General features: G+C 31.5%; 1 protein-coding gene across 2 annotated transcripts; it reads right to left on the reverse strand.

Annotated features, from left to right (window-relative positions):
• Positions 1-101: 101 nt before the first annotated feature.
• LOC126850943 (uncharacterized) lies at positions 102-23068 on the reverse strand. Of its 2 annotated transcripts, none has more exons than XM_050594434.1 (5): positions 22963-23068; positions 11590-12059; positions 1594-1673; positions 1367-1511; positions 102-1057 (listed from the first exon to the last, which is right to left on the reverse strand). In XM_050594434.1, the coding sequence occupies exons 2-5, from the start codon at positions 11596-11598 to the stop codon at positions 962-964; spliced, it is 330 nt and encodes a 109-aa protein (XP_050450391.1). In that variant the 5' UTR covers positions 11599-12059; positions 22963-23068; the 3' UTR covers positions 102-961. The 2 variants fall into 2 exon arrangements, with proteins under 2 accessions (XP_050450391.1, XP_050450392.1); XM_050594435.1 differs by lacking the exon at positions 22963-23068 and adding an exon at positions 13858-13872.
• Between the last annotated feature and the right edge of the window lie 4 nt (positions 23069-23072).

A 23072-nucleotide genomic window follows, 5' to 3' on the forward strand; every position in this document is an offset into this window, starting at 1 on the left:
ATAAATGTATCGATGACATAATTAAAGTTTATTGTACGATACGATTAATACACGTGATTAGTTGTTGCACTGAAAGTATATAATATAATATATAAGAAGCCTTTTTCTTATCAAGTATGTATGTACATATATTTTATTTGAAATGTAGATGAAACATTCTGAAACATCACACATAACATTGTTTTAACATCTCTCTTTTTTTTATGTACAAGAACTTGATTTGCCGTTTGCATAACGATCTTATGCACACATAATTATGGATCCAAAAGAAATTGATCCACTGATTTCTAGTCCTTTTAACGCAAGAGTATATTTGCGGAACAATCGGAAGAATAATTCAAATAATTCGTGAAATAACATTTTGCTCCATTTCTTCATCGGTAGATGTGTACAAGACGAGCTAAAATATATTATTGCGTAAAAAAGTAAGAATTGAAGACGAGTAAATGTAAACACACTTTCTTCGCGATTAATTTCTGTAAAGTTTAGTAAAAATTAGAATATTCAATGCGCTATATATATGTATATATATATTTCTAAAGAGTGTTAATATTTCTATATTTAAAATTTATACTATATTTAAAAATATAAATATAAGAATGAATACTGAAAGAAAATTAAAAAATTATGAAACGTAATCGTGTTGCGTGTGTCCATTCTACAAGATAGTAAACTGGCCTTTCTTTTTCCATGCTAGTCAAGATATTTATTATCGAGAAGTCAAGGTGCTGGAACAACAAGCGTGCACACGCGCATTTTGATTTTTTTTCGCTTCATCAAATTTGCAAGAAGTAAGGAAGAAGAGAGAAAAAGATCTATTGGGGATAGAATCAAGAAAAACACGTTGTAATTAGGCCGGATAATGTAATAAAAGGTAATCGAACGGACGAGAGTGATTTGTCTGGAAAGTAGTCAATCGGTCGGTTATCTCTTTGCAGGGCATAATCCTGCAATCGCCGAATTAATAGTCCATATACACATCCTGTTGATCGACCTGCGCCAGCTTCTTCTTCGAATGAAGAGGTAAAGGCGCAGCTTGATAGACGTCTCTGGGATTCTAAAACAAACGAAAAACTCATTAATTTGTCCATGTCGATCTTGAATAATGGATCTATTCAAATTTTAATAATTTTAGATTTCCGCAAATTTTATTCACTAATTTATTCTTCTTCTTGCTATTATATAACAGTTATAATTATTGATATTATAAAATAAAAATGAGAGAACTATCAAACTAATTTTTTAATGGAGAAACATGACAAATATTTGCAAAATACATCAATTAAATCAGGAAAGCGATTAAATTAAACTTTCTGAAAATATTTTTGTCATGTTATTGACATATCTCGATAACGATTTTACTTACGTCATCGAGAATTGCGATCAAGAATTTCATTCTAGGAAGCTTGCTGCAATCAGTCTCATCGCAGTTTATGGTGCGCATGATAGGCAATGGTAGCAAACGTTTCCTTAACTGTGAACCTCGGCAGGAAATGTCATACGGATGTTTCCTGTAATAACGCAATCACAATTTATTCTATGCCATTTTTCGTTTTCTTCAATAACATAAAAAAAAAAAAATACAAAGCTTACTCGCAGTCCACTGCGCTGACCCAAGACTGATAGTAGCACACGACAATGGTGAAGATGATTATGCATCGTTGTACAAATGTCTGAAATGCGGAAATTAAGAGATTACATAATTTTATTTAATTATATGTAAAAATTACATCATCTTTTTGTAAAAAAATCAATTTCATTTCGCTTCAAATTCCCTCCTCCCCTTTTCTTCAATTCTTTTTCGTTTATTAATAATTTTTAAATTGTTACTTATCTATTGAGACGAATGTGCCCGCGTCACTACGTAAAGATAATCGAGAGAGTGCAAAGAAAAATTTGCGCAAAGATGTCAATGAAATTTTAATTAATGAGCTCCTAATAAGCTTATAACGCAAAGTGCGGAGGTCAAGACTAAGTCGATTTTAACTAGATCGAAATTAACATCAAATTGACAACATCGTCGTACGAAGGAAGATGTGAAAAGAATCGAAAATGCGCAAAAGGAGTATCGTCGTGATGAAATACTGCGATCTTTTGCTTCGAGATGTCCGGAGATATCCTTATCTTTACGCGAGCGAACAATGGATAGTACTCGTCCTAACGAAAGGTCACCTCGTTTGACCACCATCTCGACATCCCCGTCGCTATTTATTTGCTGATGCGGCGAAAAACGACGGCAACACCTCCATTCGTGTCGGCCAATTTACAGAGTTCCGTGCATTATCTGTGTCCTCGCTCGATTTTTCACGTTCGTTTACAAAGGGGAAAAGTCGATACATGAATTTCGAGGGATATCGCGTTTGCGTTTCACATAGCGAACAAGCTGTCTAATTTTGAGTTTCATTTATCTAATATAATGACGAGGTATAAATACGATCTAATAATTTGTATGCAATATCCAATATCATATATTCAAACGATATCAACTGCGCTTAATATGATGATGGTGTGAAAATGTGGGCGATTTTAATCCGTTTACATAACAGAATAATTCGCCTGATCGTAAAATTTCACGATAAAATTATTTTATTTTGTTATTTATTATCATATCAATTATAATTTCTTAAGCCCTTAATATAAGAAAGAAAAGAGAGAGAGAGAGAGAGAGAAAGTGAGAAAAGAAGAAAAAAAGATAGACTTCTCGAATATCTCTTATAATAAAAATTTTTATCATAATATAAATATTAATATAAAAATATGAAATAAACTTAGAAAAAATTTCATCTTTCTTTGTTAAAAAAATGTATGTAATTATAAAAATTCATAAAACATCATCGTAATTAAGAATTTGAACACAAATATTCCCGATTATAATAAAAACAAACTTTAAATTTTTTTTTATTTTAAACCAATCGCATTAAAAACTATCGAAAGCGCTATATATATTTCTAAAAAAAAGAAATAGATTATAATATCTTATTATTATTTCTTTCATTTAAAAAAGCTGATCTTATTTTAAAAACAGCATTCGCATGGCAATGTAAAAAGTGAACGTTTCTTTCTTACGTAATCGTTTAATTTTGCTCTTCTCAAATTTCTCAGGTGAAACTACAGATTTACCACCAGATTAATGATGCTTGGAAAGACGAATCGAGATTCTAGGTGCGACGCGACGTGATAAAAATTGTCTTCTCTCCGCCGGCAAGAATTGCTCATAAGCAGGAATTCATTTGGAACTTTTGCGTGTGCGATAGTTATCGTTTATTTATTTTAATACATTTACTCCCCATCGGTCCTGAATCCGCGTTATTATCGATCCTCAGCGTGATTGAACGAAGTTGAACGCACCGATCACGTAGCGCACACGTCATAAAGAGACATCCTCGTAAGAGCGTTTTTAGAATACAAGAATGAGATTTTTTCTTCATTCCTCCCTCCCCCTCCCAAAAAAAAGAAAATCCCGCCGCATATAAAGATCACCGTCTCATATTATATTCTCCGATATTCGGTTTTATACAGTGATCCGATGCATCTTACGCGAGCGGCTCTCTCGCGTATTAATTCCCTCCCGTGACCTTATCCGAATCTGACAATGGAATTTCTCAAGCGCGCACATTTCTTCCGGATTTCGAACCAACGTATATTTTTGACGATTACGAAATGCGTATACTCTGTCGCAAAAAAAAAATATATTTTCTTTCGCCGTCAAGTAATTTGAAAAAAAAGGAAAACAATAACTCTCTTCTCGGTACAATGAATAATTTACATCTTTTTATCGTAATAAGCACGAAAATTTTAAATCGAACAACCATATTTTAATATATAAAAAGATGTGGATTAATTATAAAAGACGCATTTATAAGAAATATCAAGCAATCGTGGAAAACGCGGAGAAGAAAAGAATCTTTTTTTTTACTGCGTTCGAATATACGGCTAAACTTTTCTTGTTCTATCAATTAATGAATTAAGATAACTTTATAATTAAATTACACGATTTATACACGAATTACTCTCATACATTCGATATCCAAACTGATTGTAATCGATGAATAGTATTATATATCTTTACGTAGGCTACGCATAGGGTACGAAGCGTATTTGAAAGTTCTCGGTCAATTGTTATCGCATGAGAAGTTTCGTTCTAATCTAGCGATTTAGCTCGAACAATATCCCGATAAGCGAGATAATTCTTAATGTCGCTTCCGGGTATCTTTCCCACGGCTACGCAACAGAGCACTATATGATCCTGATAGACGTAACGACCAATGTATTTCATACTGCAAGGTATTTAAGCCCCATTTCGCACATACATGTTCAAAAATAATTATTTTCATATAAAATGCACATTACATTTATAAAAAAGTTATGTGAATCAAAATTAATTAATATAAAATAAAAAAAACCGTATGATTGTATATTTCGTGACGAAAGTCTGTTGACCAAATAGTCAAAGAAAATTGTATGACAAAACGGAGAGAAAATTACAGAAAAAAAAATTTAATAACTCATAAAAAATGCCCACTCAATGAATTTCTAAGAACTTAAGAACAATTTACTTCGTTTTTTGTATATTTTGAGACTATTCTTTGTAAATTAATATGTTTGAAAATGATACAAAAGTTTTTCATTGTTCTTTTTTGTGTCCTGATACATGTATGTATATGAAGATATGTGGAAATATTGCTCCACCCACAAGAGAGTCATTTATTAATACAAAGAATATCAAAGGGTTCACTTAATCGAAATAGGCAGCGCCGGCGGCCGAGCAGATCGTACGACGATAATTGTCGCACACGGCTGATTTTAGTTAATTGGCGGCTATCGTAATTGCGGAATAATGCAAATGGATTTCTGCGTGTTTAATGAGGATTATTGTTTCTGTAACTCAACGATCGAGTCGATTACGTGACATATCAGAAAGCGTTTCTTTCGCTTAAGAAAGATTGCGATTATATATATATATAATAAATTATATATATATGTATAAAGATTTATATTTTTATATGTAAATATTATAATAATTATACAATATAAAAACATATTATAAAAATTATATATATATATATATATATATATATATATATATAATTATTGAATATATAATATGTTATCTATTGTATAATTAGTTTCGTAGATATCATCGTAATTGGAAAATTGTCAAAGGATAACACACATACATTAAAAAAATGCCGCGTATTGAAGCGTACAAGTACACGCGCGTAAACAAAGACAGATACGAACTATTCCGAGACATGATTACGATATTCGCGACATTTCGGTCCGTGTTAATTATTAAACAACGTCGTATGGATAGCCCCTTAATCAAATTAACTCGCATCCTTCTTCGTTTATATGACACGATGTTGAGTGGTTGACCACTCATCCTTGTTAATCCGACTGCAGGACATATTCGGGTTTTTTAAAAACACCGCAGTCTTGTTTGCTTCATTTGTGAGACATTTTACAATTCTGTAGAGAACAGTGTGGGATTTCGTGATATTTGTTCTTTATAGGTCACAATAAACCCACAGTATATATCTTTTTACATCGGGGAATAATTTATGTTTCGATATTTGACCAAGCGGTAATTACAATTATTAAATGGATTGAAATATGATCATAAACTAATAATAACTTCTACAGTATAATCATCATACGAAAATTGATATTTACATCAGCGGGATACCGTTGTTATTATCTAAAAAAATATGATACGTCTCTATGCATTAATTATCTGTTATGTGTTTTCACGATTTATCGTCATCAATTTACTTGATTGTACCGATTATGTTTTATTAAATAATAAATCAATATGTACAAGCAAAATAATCTTAAATATGAAATATTGGCTGATGATTACCTTATTGCGATTATCTTATTGTGATATGATACTGCGTTTTCCGTCGCGATATTAATAAATATATGCAATAATCATATAATGTGTAATAAGAAGCATTTATAAAAAAAACGTGATGTAAATTCAGTTCCCTACATATTTGTTCTTAATTAAATCGCAGCAAATTAAGTACAAGCGCAGTCATTTAATTAAGTATCACTAAAAGATTATCTGATCAAATACATTACAAACATATACAAACTATAATAGAATGATTTGTATGAAGTATTTGAGCAAATTGTATATACATACACAATAATATATATATCTTTGTGACGATAAGAAGCATAAACGGTGAATCTCACAAAAGCACGGACATCAACAAGAACTTTAAAATGGAAAACTTTTGTCAATTTGTATTTATCTGCTTTTACAGAGCAGAACAAAAATTCTATTCTTAAGAGCTTGGTGTCTGTTAACAGTTTAGAAAACTTCTCTATATGTTTTCCTAACAGCAATTGACATTTAATTCGCTCTCCCTTCTTTCTCATTCTTCGATAAGCTGCTTCTCTTTATATTATTTTTCACTTCAATTGATATTGTGTATCTAACGTGCAATCTGTTTGTAATTATTCTTATCCCTAGCTTTTTAGATTAAAAATAAAATATAATAGGCATGTATAAAGGCAATATCGCTTTGCCTATTGCAGCGCAGCATCTTTCTTTTTTATATTTTTATATTTTGTACGTTTTGCTTTTTGTGCACTCAATAAAATTATTATTAGTATTTTACTACATACGATACAGAGAAAAAAAAGAAACAATCTTTTAATCGCTTCAATCTCAAAATATGCTCATATTGATTTTTCTCTTACGAGTATAAATTAGCACAACAGTCAATTTTAGCCCAATGATTATATATATTTTATCAGAGCGCGTCTTTCGTTATCTATAGACTTCAATATCGAATAGATGTATATACAGGACGTTCGCTTTTCACGATGCTTTTTCGTTCACCCTCTTTTTATTATTTCTTCGCGGGGCGATATCAATTACCAAGGTCGGTGGATCGCACTCGTTGTTTTTGCAAAAGCATCATCCACTGTTTGTGTACGCTAATGGCAGTAGGCTACAAACGATCTGTAAAAGTGGATTTGTAAAGCGAAGTGTCATGTACGCGAAAATTGAGATACAATTTCGATCGACTTGCAGACTTATTCGCCGCGTATTATTGAATGCCGCCTTTTACGTCACGTTAAGAGGCTCTTTTACGGTACATAAATTCAATTACATCTTTTTTCACGATGCGTGTTATCCTATTCGATGTTATTTTGCTATGCGGTGTAATTTATGAGACTATTATGCTCGTCTTCGTGATGGCGGTTTATCTCTCTTTCTCTCTCTCTCTCTCTCTCTCTCTCTCTCTCTCTCTCTTTCTCTCTTTCTTTTTCTCAGTTCGAGAGAAATAAATTCTCTCCCCGTATTTCGTCTTTGAGAATAACATTTTCTTCCTTAAATGAATTTAAGCGTTTCACAGATGTTTATTCGTGATGTGTTCCAAATGATAATGGATTAGATATTTGTCGCGTGATGCAATTGTACTTGTAAAAATTATTACAATTGCATACGATGTGTTTTCTTTATGTAATCTGTGTATTACATTACGACGATTAAATATTAGCATAAAAAAAACATAGATAAAATTATTATCTAATACAAAGTGTCTACCGAAAAGAATTCTTTTAAAAAGATTCTTTGACAAATTTAAAACTAATTTTATGCTAAAAATAAAACAATGAGAAGAACAAAAGAAATAGAGATTGCATTCGACATATTCTTTCTCGTTCAAGAAATTTTATGCAAAAGATTGAAAAACCGCAACAAATTATTATCTCTGGTTGTCATTTTGCTTGGACGGAAACTGGCTACAAAGAATCAATATCTAAGATACTCTTCTCAGAATGTCCTGCATATTCACTCTAAAATATCGAAAACTCAATCAATTCTGTATTTCGAATCCAACTTTATATTTTCCATATTTGCGAAAGTAGAGAAGAGACAAAGAAGGGAGGGAAAAGTAGAAGCTGTGTTTGATAACTCTATCTTTTTGCAAAAGAATGTGCACGGCATCTGGCATTTTGCATCCCGTCGCGTATAAAGAGAAGAAAAGGAAAGAGAGAGAAAAGGATCAACACGATAAAATTCATGCCCACGCATGTTTTTGCGATCATAATTCGCAAAGTTTTCGCGACGTTCAATGTTCCCTCCCGGAGGAAGGAAAACGTTGATTTCTTTCGACACTGATAAACGATTACGACACGATTCAGCCGCGTAATTGCGCGATAGATTCGCTCGTTTGTTCGATATCGCAGTTTCATTGATAAGTTAATGATACGCGTTTTTGAGACGCGCCGAGACGCCATCGAGGGAAACGAGGCGAAACAGGAAGGAACAAACAGCAACATTTAATGAAATGGAGGGTGAAAAAAAGAGAGCGAGATTCAGAGAGAAAAAACAGCATGGAGAAGCGGGATGAGATGAGCGACGGGGTGCGAAACATCCCCACAGTTGGGGATAAAGGGGGGGCAACGAGAGAGAACCGTCGCGTGGTTACGCTCGTCTCTCGGATATGGGACGTCGTGGCGTCTCTCCGTCTGGTGGCACACAAAAAGCACAGCATCCCCTCCTACGCTTCCTCCCGGTCGCTTCCGTATCCTTCGATCGCTGCCGATTTTCCAATCCCTTGATTCATTTTTCTATAGATATTATCGGCGACGCGATCGGAGTCGTGGATACAGAGTCTTTTATCTCACGCAGTACCTAATTCATTAATTGTCGAGCGACGTATCTCCCCGTCTTTCGCTCGTCGAGACTCGCGATTGCGGGTCGCGATAAAGGGTTACCCGCGCGAATCCATTGTCCTTCGACGGGTCTCGTCGTAGGATTATCCCGCGGATTATCGTCGAGCTTTATACAGGCAACGTGGTAGGATTATCTTGAGAAAAGACGGTTTCTCTGGCTGGGGTATCTTATGTTCGCTTCAATCCGATTGTTTTCCCTTAAAAGTCGGTCAGTCGAATCGTCATTTCGATATTTTCTTAAGTAACGTCCCTTAAGAGTTGTCTTTTGTCTCTTTTTATTTCATGGCCGAGATAAGATGTCGACTAATATTACATCACGTAACATCGCAAGATCAGATTAATTTAGTTTTATTTATTGTACTATATACATCATTGTCTTTTATCGCGCGCGCCGAAATCTATTGTAATCATTTAACCGGTATATAATTTCGTACCACTAATGTATCGCGAAAGAAATATTCTACGATTAGGGGAGATTAATGCGTCCGAGGAATTATTCTCGTAAAAGAATACTTAGTATATTGTAGAGAGAAAATAACGAAAGCACTTCTCGTAAAATCTCTCATTCACGGTATATATATACACGTCCACTAACTGGCAGCGAGCAAAGAAACTTTATGCACTCTCTGGCGACTACTCGGACTAGACATAATGTCTCCAGCATCTCCGCAACGCTTACATTTGCCCTTTGATATAGCTCGTTCCGGAAATAAATACATACGCGATATTAACTCGCAAAACTAACTCATGTGTCACCCCATATGCGGCCAAAAAAATACAAACGATAAAAAAAGATTTTTGCAATAAATACACTGGATCTATATTGCTAATGTTCGAGAAATATTAATGGCTATCTCTCTCGACAATATTATAGATAAATAATTAATTTAATTAATAAATGTTCAGAAGACGATTTCTCTCTCGATTTTCATTATTATAAGTAAATTGCTTTAATATATCTTTTATTAAAAGTATTATTAATAATAATACGTATGGATTGACAGAAGAAGACTCGAAGTATCACTTGCAATAATTTTTTTTTAAATTATCGTATTCTAAATGCAATAAATTTATTAATTTTAGTAAATGTTTAAAATGATTTCCGTTAACTTCTAAACATTTATTCATGCATTCATAAAACTGCATTCATAAGACTCACATATTATAAAGTACCCTGCATATACATTCATGCAAATCTATATGCACCCTCTTTTATCATATATTTTTCAAAAGTTTCTCAATTACAATTATAAATAATATATTTTTTCTAATTCCTTTTTTACTATGTATATTGGCCGATGATATGTAGTTTTTAACCGAATTTAATAGATTTGCAATGGTCGATGAAATGTGACATTTCGGTTACCACGGGACACATTGCTAAAGTAACGATGACATGTCAAGCGCATCTATTCGAAAAACTGTTGCTGCGAACGCATTTGACGTATATTGTCATAAGTCTCACCCGATCAACATCCATTTCATGTCAAGCTCTCCCTTTGACATGATACAATTCTCAAAAAAAGTATCGAAAACTTTGTGATAAAACTATTTTAATATATGTATCTCTTTTTCTTTCTGGTTGCAAATGTGCATGTGTAACGCAAAGAAATATTTAAACCAAAACAAGCCGAAAAAGTGCACGCGTTTAATTTGAAAAGATCATACACGTAATTAAAGTATTTCTGTCACAGTATATTTTAATTATTTACGAATGTCAGTCTAACAAGTATGCGTCAAAAATGCACTATGGAGAAATTTTCATTTCAACATACCACGTCCTCCATTGCAACGTAAACAGATATTTAAACAAATAATACGTCATTGCGAAGAATTTACCCGAGTTCGAAAAGCAAAAACATTTTTATCTATTATTGAGAAATACTCTCGATATAGAAAAGTGAAAACAATTTTTATATTTTATCGAAAAATACTTTCTCTCATAAGAGTAATTCGGAGCTCCGATCGATTTACTCGTCATCATTGGACTGGAGTCTCGGAGAACGGTAATTCGGAAAATTTCACGGAGATGTCTTTTCTCGTATATGTGCTGCTGTTATCGCGATCGTAGCGGTGCATCGGTGGAAAACGAGGATGGTACTTTCCCGTCTCCGGTTTCGATTACACTTTTCCGGATGTAAAAACTAGAACCCACGAACGAACGAAATAAAACGCGCAAACAAATGTCGTATAATTTGCATTTACTAACGCAATCATCGATCGAGTAATTTTCCATAAACACGTAACTATAAAAAACTTAATGTTTTGTCGCACTCGACTGTTGTCTGTTATTGTCGCGATTGTTTTTGCTGACAGTCTTCACCGCTGGTTTTCTACACCGCCCGTTCCAAATTTTCTTTTTATTATTAATTACATGTATACTTTTCTTCATGTTTTTATATATCATATTATTCTTTATGTATTTATATATCATATTAACAATAGACAGTTATAGTTACTATTCAAGCGTATTCGATCAAGAATTACAATTGCAATACTTCAGAAAATATGTTAGTGGTTTTTCAAATACACAGATGTATAAATAAATTATTTTATATCCCTTTTGTTAATAAGTTAAATAAAAAAAAAAAAAACTTTCAAATTTGCAAACTAATTTTGTCTTCCTCGTTTTCGAGAGATGTGAAATATATTTTTTGTGATTTTACTTAATTTTTTATTTTATAAATCCCTTCTTGCTTTATTGTACTTAAACAAAAATAAAATTGAAATAAAATAAAAATTGCGTTCGCGATGCACTGAAAATCTCCGGAAGGCGGAATCAAATCTTGATTCAAATCTACAAAACTGTGTAAACTGCGTATCATCCCCGCTGTTTCACATTGTGAGCAAAGAAAGACAAAGCGAATGAAAAGAAAAGCGAAGGATACTCACGATCGTCATCTTGTTGATAAGGGAACCTTTCGTTCTACTGCCCGTCGCTGTGTAACCACGATAGTACTGGTCCCGCGTCTGTTCCGTCCTTTGGTACCGCTTCCTCCTCTTCTTCACGAGGGACGCTGCTCGAAGTGGTAGCGTACGTACGGCTGGTAGCAGCGTACGTTTCTCGGATACCGCCAAGTAATTGAAGAGAGGCGAAAGAGCTCCAAGAGTTTCGAGGTCAGAGGGCGAATGATTGGTGGAACTTGCGCGAGCTACATTTATACCGCTCTCTCAACCCCCTGTCCCCTCTATCCCTCTTCGTTCTTCGTTTGTCGTGCGAGAGCAAGAACGGATCGGCTCTCTCTGGTGGGCGCCACGCATCCACCACCACCGTCGCCAGTGGATGAACGCGTTCCTCCTCTGCTCGTCAGAGAGTGCGTATCCTGGCCTCGTATCCTTATTACGTCATCGTTCGCCGCAATCTCCACCCAGAAAATATGAGAGAGATAGAGAGAGAGAGAGAGAGAGAGAGGAAGAGAAAAAGAAAACGAAAAGAGGGGATGAATTTTGTTCGAAACTGAATGAAAATCGCAGCCAAGGAGAAGAGATGATGTCTGTTGCAGTTGCGAAGGCGGAGGTACTTTAGTACAAATTGATCGTAAATAATAATCTTATAAGATATCAGACAATTTTTATCATGCATTCTTCGCGTTATAAATGATGATACATACCTTTGCAATTTTTGTTTGTTCAAATGCGCGATCGAAAATCTAGGTATATTCTTTTAATTTAATTACTACATAATTTCTTTTTGATGAAAAGACATAACATTTCACTGATTTGACTTTAATATTTTCGATTCTTGCAATTAAAATTTGGAAATACAGCTAAAAACAGCAATGGTTTTATTTATAATTTCAGTCCTGAAGTAAAAGAAGCTACTTTATCTCATCTAACAAAATTTTGTACATCTCTTTTTCCTTTGCACTTATAAATATTTTTAATATTTAGATATCTATATTCACAAAATATTTGAACTGTATCACTTCTCGTTTGCAATTTTACAATTCTCGCAATAATTATTAAGGAATTAAGGGGATCCTTAAGTGACTGGCGAACTCCGATGGGTTAGCGCCCTCATCTAAACGTAACTAAAATTGCCGATAATACCGGCATTTATAGTTCCGCTATTATCGATAGTATTCAATTAATTTAAACATGCATAATAGAAGATGCAATTTTTGCATTGTGTTCCATATATTATTCCATATATGTGTTCCATATATTATTGTGTTCCATATATTATTTTGCATTGTGTTCCATATATATATTCAAATGAGAATATTACAATATATTTTTACTGCTTTATTTATCGTCTAGCATATGTATCCAAACATATCTAAGCGTGTGATATTAAAATATATATGCGTGTCTTTATTGCATCGAACACAATTTGAATATTGCTTACATAATAACGTGTACTCTTCTATATATTTTTTAAGAGAAATACCATTTGGACATTTGTGTCCACATTTTTATATATACACGTTTATGTATACATATATATAATATATTATACACGTATATACATATACATAATATTTTATATATGTATAAAATATATATATATATATATATATATATATATATATATATATAGAATTGATATATATATGTAAATGTTTATGTATTTGTAGTATAAATTTGCAAACATTTACAATACATTATATATTTATCTCAATCGCGATAAAATAATGAATTTACAATATTTTGAATATTGAATATTCGAATATCTTGAATATTGTAAATAAAGAGTAGGCCCATCCATCGCCTATTCTTGTGAGACACAACCATATATTCTTTTTGTCTCTGCAATAAAGATAATCCTCGCATTGAGATTTTCTCTTAATATTTTTTTGCATATCATAAGTTTTATGAATACGATAATAAATATTTATCATCGTTTTTATCATTTATTTTACACACATGCAAATTGCATCTTGTGTGAAATAACCAGCACACGAATTGATCGCCTCTGGCATTTAAGCGAGGAGCACACACTTTTGCATAAGCGCATAACCATAAACATAAAGAAATTGATTGGTCCACAAATGTATGCATAAGAAAATGAACCAATCAATTTTTTTATGTTTATTGTTATGCGCTCATGCTAAAGATGCTCCATTTATTATTTAATCAAAGCGCACATGCAAAACGCATTTGATATGAAAAAACAATCAGCTCACGAATTGATCGCCTCTGGCTAATTAACTACTGTACCTGTAACTAGTATTTTAAAATACTAATATAATAAAAGAGGCAAGCTTTTCTCATTATATTTGCGTCTCATTGCGTTCCCGCACATCATATATTAAAAATAGTACACAAAAAAAAAATTTCAACGTGTAGTAACGTGCTATAATAATACGCGATAATCTCTTGTTACGCGTATGAACAAGACACGCGACAAACTGAGACTGAGCCTGCCACGCACTGATACGATCGCGTGCGTCTGTCGCATGTATGTGTGTGCGTACAGCTGACTTACTGCCTGATGCATACATACTTACATACTAATTGCTATAGATATCGCGTAATAATGAAAATGAAAACTAATCTTTATAAATGTTTATCTTTATAAATTAATATTCTATGACCGAAACATTTATAATATAAAAACATTATTTTTATATTATTAAATTAATTTCATAAAAACAAAAATATTATTTCTATTTTACGAAAAAATTATATAAAATTAATTATTTATATGTATATTATGGATTATTCTGTATAATTAATAATAACTGTATTATCTTTGTATATTACACATATGTTATATAGGTGTTCCCAAATTCAAATTTTGCAAAGGAATAATTCTGGAAATATCAAATAATAATAAAAATTGTTATCAATTTTTTTAGCAGTATTTTCTAAAATTTAATAGCTTTTATTTTATAACTTACGATTTATATGATCGCCTGTGATTCGTGCATCTAATAATTGATAATAAAATAAAAACTATAATAACTATATATAACAACTATAATAATAACTATAACTATAATAATAACTATAATAATAACTAAATAACTATAACTTAACTATAATAAAATAAAAAAAGAAAATAACTTGTATTGTATATCTCATTTATGTTGTATAAAATAAAAATACATAAATTTATTTATTTATTTACGTGTAGAAAAATAAGAATAAAATAGAAGAATAAATGTTGAACAAATATAAAAGTATAATAATGGGAATGAAAGAATAATAAATGAACAAAAGAAGAGAGAGAGAGAGAGAGAGAGAGAGAGAAGCGTAAGTGAACGTATAAGTGAATATGCGAGAAGCATAAAACGATACGTACATAGTGAGCGAGCGATTAGAAAGAGACAGAGTATGATTGAAAAAGAAAGATAGAGAAACTGCAATAATGTTAATGTATGCGTACTCTACATATATGAATTTTGCTCTACACACATAAAAGAGACGAAGATAGTATGAATATATCTGTCTTTGTCATGTAAGATTGCACCTCTGTCTATCGCGACATCACGCAACTAATCTACTGCTCTGTTTTACTCTTCAGCCTCGATCTCGCACACACACATATGCACGAAAATTTTAGATTGCATTAACTTTTTTATAAAGCTTCTAAACTCATTTCTCTAAGTTTCACTGATACTCTTTGATGAAATGCCAAGTCGGATTGTTACTGATTAGGCACGTGCAGATTACAAATTTTTTGTATTAAATAAATGTTGACGGCAGAAGCCGATAACTAAACTGTAATTTTGTAATTTTTTTTCACTTTTTTTATGAAATCATATCTACCCGAGTACGTTATTATATATATATTTTAATTATGGAAAAGGATTTATCGATATTTATAATAAACAAAAAGATTATGCACTTTAACTTAATATTCGCGTTTTGATCGGTAAAACAGACCTTAAGGATCCCCTTAATTTAAAAAATAATTCACGCGAATATAAGCGCGTACAGCTTACGCCATTATACGGTTATAAGATATGCGATGAAAAGAAATTAATAATGAAGTCTTTAATTATTGTGCTTAGCATAACCGCATAACAATGAGTTGCCTCTTCTTGTTGCACTTATATTTGTGAGAATAAATTGATTTTTTTTTTTAATTAAGTTCTTAATTATTGCGAACATTGTAAAACACTAGATTTTCCTACTCGATTTAACTCACTCTACTCGCACACGAAAGATGACACGAACGATTATTATAGGATATCCTATGTGTATGTGCACGTCCTTCATGTACTCAAAAAACCTTTCATCGAGATAGTTATTTTTTAATTACTCTAAGATTTTAATTCTTTATATTCTTTTACTGTTTTTTATAAAAAATAAAAATATTTATAATATTTTATAATATAAAAAGCTAAGCTATGTATATTTTATAAAATAGAAAATATTATATAATAGAAAAAAAACGCGGATTTTTAAAAGATTTTTCTTCTTTCAAAATAATTTTTTTTTTATATAAGCTTCTTCTCTAACATCTTCATAATTTTATGTGTATTTATTTTCTTCTTCTATTTATCTCAAAAAAGAGAAAATATAAAAAAATGTAATCAAATATTTTTAAAAATTTTAAATGTTTTCAATTCCGTTAATGTAAAATTAATGATATATCTTATTTATCGGAATCAAACTCATGATATACATATTGCCCAGATGCAATCATGAAATTGCAGTGCAAAAATCAGAATAGATCAAAACATCGATCTGTTTAAAATTATCAGTACATTTTATCGCTACGAAAGCAACATACAAAAATATATAGCTGCAATTAAGACGCCACGAATGATGCACTCCCATGCAGCAAGAGTATATTTCGAGATATCGACGTGATTTGCGAAGCATAAAAGATGATTCTTACAATTCTTCCGAAAATCTTTTGCCGCTGCTTATAAGATTTGTATGTATGCACATATAAGCAAACGTTGATTTCACAACGTACGCGAGAAATCCAAAGGAAAAGCGCGCTCGTTTCTTTTTTAATTTTTGATCAACATCATATATAACATATGTGACATATTATTTAAAAGCTTAGACTTTTATATTGTGTAAATGTGTCTTCATCCCCACCGGAATAAGAATGAAATCCGGAAACAATCGTGATCTCTCAATAATAATGTTCTGGTTATCTTTGGTTGTCCTCGAAGAGGATCCTTACAATGGTCTCAAAATTTCGATGTGTTCGTTCAACCGCGAGGATCAATTCGCGACGCTTGTATTAAAAAGCGCATGCGAAACTTGGCAAGGGTCGATGCAATGCGAAAGATCGATTTATTTCCACAGTTTGTCTACATCGTTTCCTCGTGTCGGAATAAAAAGTAGTTCAGATAAGTGTATACTCTGACAAGTGGTACGTACAATGAGTGCGAAACTACTTGAGGAACAATGCAATTCCGGAAAAAGACGCGCTATATATATATATATATAATTTATATTGTTGTATATTCCTCGAAAATGATGGGACAATTTTTGGACATATCTTTTATAACGACATTATGTTGTAAAGAAAATCAGGATAAAAATAAATTATGCAATATATGTTTTTATCGGTATATTGATTATTTCAATAGATATGTTCACGAATCAAATCCCGAACTACTTTTAATTAATTAAATATGTAAGTCTATTTGTGTGCATTCGCAAATATATAAATAACATAATTTTGTCAATAAAGCATATTGCGATATAATGCATTATTTATTAATGTAAGCTTCTATACATCCATAGAAGTATAGAAGCTGCATTATAATTTACATTATAATTATTATTAAAAATATGAAAATTATATATAATCAAGATTGTTTAAAAACGCATAACTTATCTTTATTACGCTTCATTGCATAAATTATTTTTAATACGCTTCATTAAACTAATTATTTCAATCAATGGAATAAATAGATAGTTAACTGAAAATTGAGATCAAAAACAGAAGAAAAATTTCGGCACGGAAAGTTAGTTTAGATATTAACGTCCCAAGTTAACTCAGTAAATTACACTATATAATTATGTATAATTATAGATTGTATAATTATAAGTAAATGTAATTATAATTCCATTTTTATGCTTTAAATTTTCTATGCTACTATTTAATTTTTTTTAAATATTATATATTTTTTTTAAATATTATTTTTTTAATATTTTAAGAAATAATATAGATAAGGGTCGAATATCGATGGCGAAAACGGGAGATAGACTTTGCGGCGCCTCCGTTCCTAATGTTGAAAGCTTGTATAATTCAGTAATACTCATCAGATCGAGATCGTTATATAGAGACGTTTATCTTCATAATGATGAATATAACTTCTCAAAGCATTTGTTCATCCTGTTCTCGATTCGCTACGATCGCCGGCAGGCATTTTAGAAATTAACGCTTGCAATCTGATTAATAAAACATCGTTTGAACAATTTTTATCATAATTATTGAGAAAGCATTCAAAGAGAAGCACTGGCTTGTTTTTATCATATGCGCGTCGAACCATATAATTGTACTCTGAGGTAGATTGTTTTATAAATGTACACCCTTGGTATAACCGTAAAATTGAATCGTATATTTAAAGTATTATATATGTTGCAAAATTATTATATATAAACTTTTAAATCTGTCATTTTTTAAACTTTCCTCTTAATTTTTAGTGATAATTTTTGATAAATTCTTGATAATTTTGTTCTACTTTCCAAATGGTTTTCCGTAAATCCAAATGGAAATAAGTTTAAATTAAATTGCATATCTTTTTTATATAAAATAGATGGATCTGGATGATTTTTTGTACACTTTAATTATTTATTAATGTCATATATTTTATTTTGCCGTACATTTTTACTAAATCAAAATTTTACTTCCAATTCTAATTTTCAATCTAACATCAACTTTGATATTTTAAGTAGTTAAATCAAACTGTTTAACCTATAATTTTGTCAAAGGCTCCTGTTTTTTTAAATCTCTAAGTAGACAGTAAACAAAGCGTTTATTTTATTGTTTAAAATACAAAATAAAAATTCAATTTTTATGCCGAATGATTTATAGATGCACGGTAATATTTCAGGAAATAAATGTACACACTAAACAGATAAGAAATTTGTTATTTTAGCATAAGTTGTTTATAGCGTAGTTTCTAAGTTATGGAAGATTAAAGAAAATGCTCGAGGATGCTCTTCTGTTGCAAATCAAATATTTTTTAAACAATTTATTTTCCCAGATCGATGAGATAGGACGAGATAAATAGCATGGTCACAATCTCTGACGTAAACCCATTAAACTTTTAATTTTGCGATCATTTAAAATCTATTATATATACTATATAAATTAGTAATATTCATGACTTGCAAGAAAAGATACAAAATGGATTCAAAACAATTTAAACAATTTTTCAATGAGGAACTCTATTATTATATAAAGGCACATCATAGCATATGTTGAAACACAAGACTGACACTTTGAGCATTTTTTTTAATTTCATAACTCAGAATCATGGTACGATCTATGTTTAAATAACATTTCTTATTTATTTTAGTGTGTACATTCATCCTCAATAATATTACCATGCATTTAATAAATCATCCTGTACAAATTAAACTTGTCAAAATTTTTTGGAATCTTTGAAACATAAGAAAATTTAGATTGAAAATAAGAGTAAAATCTCGACTCGAGAAAATCAGGACATTAGATAAGATTACGACAATAGAATTGTTTCAAAAATATCGATAAATAAGTGCATTCGGAGAGCATGACTTCCTTGTTTCCAAACTTTCACAAATATCTTTCGCAGATATGCGCTTGATGAGCGAAGAATATCTCTTCAAGAAGAATTAATTTGTCTCTCTCTCTCTCTCTCTCTCTCTCTCTCTCTCTCCTCTCATCCGGCAGAAATTACAAAACTTGCGTGTCAACTTTATAATTCCTATGTTAAATTCCCGCGACGTCGTTAGATTTTTTAGGCATGTTACATGCTGCTATCAAAAGATGTTTGTTCGTTACCGCTATTCATTGTTTGCGAGGAAAATTGAGACATCGCTTAAAAGACGCGTCAAGAGACAAATACATATTACTCTTCTATGAGAGGGCAAAAAGAGCCCCGACGGCTTCAAAGCGTTTTTAAGAGATTTAATTAGTCGCACGGTTCTAATATATCATCGACGTTATTTACATGAATTTCAAAGGTAAATCTTTTTTTTTATATTAAAGATTATTTGATTGACGTCTGCTACATTTGTGGCAAATGTGCAAAAAATCGATCAAATGATAAAATTATAATAAGAACATAATATTCAAGTTTCTATTTAAGCTTTCGATATAGACATATTTTCATTTATGAATTCGTCTAAAAGAGTAATGTCAAATGATATATTTATCCTTAATTGTAATTAGAAAAAATGTATGTATAATATGTTAAATTAATTTGGGAATAAAAAGAAACATATATCTAACGTTTACAACTGTCCAATTTGATTGTAAGTCGTAAGCTGTACACTAGGATCATTTACGCTCTTTGTGTATTGCTTTCAAATCGATATAATATATTTAGAATTTTTTAAAATACCAATTTTCTTGCAAAAATCTTACAAATCGCGTCAGACGCGTTATATAATTTTCCTTAGTAAAAGTTCTTCCCACGAGAAAACCGAAACCTCATTACTCTAAAAGAGATAAAACAAAGTAAAAGCGTCTCGAATAAAAGTAATCGCAGTGTAGATACAATATCAGAACTAATAAATCAATACGAAAAGCTCGATAATCGATAATAAATATGTAAGCATCGATAATATTTGTGATGCGCAAACCGCAGCATTTCCGCGCCTCGTACTTGCACAATTTCTATAATTATTGAGTTTCTTTAATTAACGATTAAGCAAGAGGGATTCGTATTACGCAAGTTATATAATATTGTAATGTTTTCTGCAAACGTTATCTTTTCTTGACATCTTGCAGCCAATTAATAAAACAATACCTATTCATGTAAATATCTACGCAATTGACAATCGAATGATGATAAGAAACATCGCGCATCTTTAAGTTTAATTTTCCATCCACTGCAATCCAATATGTCATTGTCAATTACTGGATAATTATGTAATATCGCGTAACATGAATTCTGAGTAAATTGAGCGCGACCTCTTCTTTCTCCTTAAACTCTTCTAGTCTTACTATCGATTTCTCTCTTCTTAATCTCTTTATTAGTATCATTTTTTCACTTTTTTCGGAATAAAAAAAAATCTAAAATTTTCCAAAAGAAAAAATCGTGTAGTTCAAAAAAGACGTATTAATGTGTGAATAATAAAAGACTCATCAAAAATGAATGTCAGATGAGATTTATATCTCATAAAAAGAAGCCGACTCATGATAATTAATCATTCAGTCAGCAGTCGTTAAATCGCTCGAATAGTTTACTTATACGATAAAGTTCACCGATTAATTAATTTCATAAAGATTCGCAAAATCTCCTATGAAGAAACTGAAAGAAATTCCAGTATACGCATAATGCATTTTGGTAAATACTTAAGGAAAAGTTACATTTAACCGATTATTTTAATTTTCATATATATTATAGTGAATAAAGAGGTATGTTATTTTTAGGTGCTTAAAAAGTAGAACATTTTGAAATGATATATTTCAGAAACTAGAAGTTCGCAACGTGATTTCAAGCGCACACGATTCAGGATTCTATCCATTATGTATCTAAAAATCAAAATGACCTTTTTGCGATATTTATCTGTATTTCATTTGCGTTTGCTTCGTTCATTTGCTTTAAATTTTTAAGTTTTCACTTTTATTTCTCATAATCTTGAGACGAATTTATACCGCCATGTCCAACACAAAGGATTTCCTTTCTTCCTTCCCATTTCTATTAGTCGAACAAAAGTTAAGATTGATAAAAAGAGAGAAAGCATTTTTTTAATAGGGCGGGACCGAACGAGAGTTAATCTATCCGTATTCGCAAACTTAGCTGCTCGCATGTATATGTATATGTGTTTCGCGTGGATGTTTTGGCGCCCGCCATTCACTTCGCATGCAATCATGAACTTTATAGATTCCTGGAACCGAAGCGGCTTGTGCGTAATTCTATGGCCTCTAAAAACCGCAGCGTCACGTTTGATACTTTTTCGACTCCATTATCTATGTATCAAGAAAGGGGAATCGAGAAAATGCTATCGCGCGCGCGGCAAAGGGCAATGACTTACCCGAGAAATAAAAAAAACTATCGGGTTTGCTTGAAAAATGTATGATATTACTTTGTCTTACAATTTTTAATTAAGACGATTTTAAGGAATTCAGAAATGTAAATAATATCAGAGTAAAAGCTAATAATTACGCTTATTTTGATTTCTTCTGTCAAGTGTCTCATAATAAAATAATCGCAATAAAAAATCGCTGTAATAAATAAATAAAATAAATTTCTACGAATCTAATAACACACCTCCATCCTTACTACATATCATTCATCTCCTTTAGGGAAACCGAGAAATAAAACACGCTTTAAATTTTGATAACTTTATACGCATTTGATTTAGTTTTCATTATCTAATTTTACTTGCGCTTTTTTCGACGCGAAATTTCTGTCCAAAGATCAATTAATAATAAGATATATATATATATATATATATCGTGCGCCAAAAAATTGTAAACACGCGTGTAGTTCAAATTAGTCGGCTCATCTAAGACTTTGAAAGCTTATAACAATAACAAACAAAACAAACGTAGAGCATCCGTTTTGACATACGTGTTATTTGTCTTTTCGGCCGGGTAAACAATTCGCCTTTGTTAACCTTCGAAAATCATGGTTAACTTGTTGAGCGCGGTCTCAAGAAAAGAATACGCGATCAAAATACGTCTGCCTGTTTACACGATATTGAACACATACAAAATAATCGATTGCTCTTTAATAAACAAAAAAATCTTTATTTTGTATTTATCTATGATTCCTTTCGCTTTATGACATCGCGATAAATTTTTTTTTTTCTTTTTTATAAAATAATAGAGAAGAAACGCGCGCGCGAAGAAAGAGAACGAGAAAAAGCAGAAACAAATTTTTCTATAATAGAAAATAGAAAAATTTTCTATAATAGAAAAATCTTTTCCTTATAAAACATCGCGATGAACATTATATATATGGATACATCATACCTTGTAATCAATACATATCTTATAATCATATCTTTTTTGTTACATTATATATTCTTGAACAAACACACGCACAAATATTCTCTTTATTATATCGATGCGACATTGCGTGAATTTAGGAATGAAAAATTGCTTTGTGGCACCATCTGTCACCATCTCCAATATCATTCTATTCAAGCTGCACGAATATGCATCGAAATAGTAAAAAATTATCTTACCGATTGTGTGGAATAGTAAATGGCTAGGAGGTTACAGCTGATTCCAGATGACGCGTTGAAACTCTCGAAAACTCCCCGCCACCGCTTTCTCTGCCAATCCCTAGCCTTGT

The sequence above is a fragment of the Cataglyphis hispanica genome, chromosome 7 (genome assembly GCF_021464435.1).
Source record: "Cataglyphis hispanica isolate Lineage 1 chromosome 7, ULB_Chis1_1.0, whole genome shotgun sequence".
NCBI lineage: Eukaryota > Metazoa > Arthropoda > Insecta > Hymenoptera > Formicidae > Cataglyphis > Cataglyphis hispanica.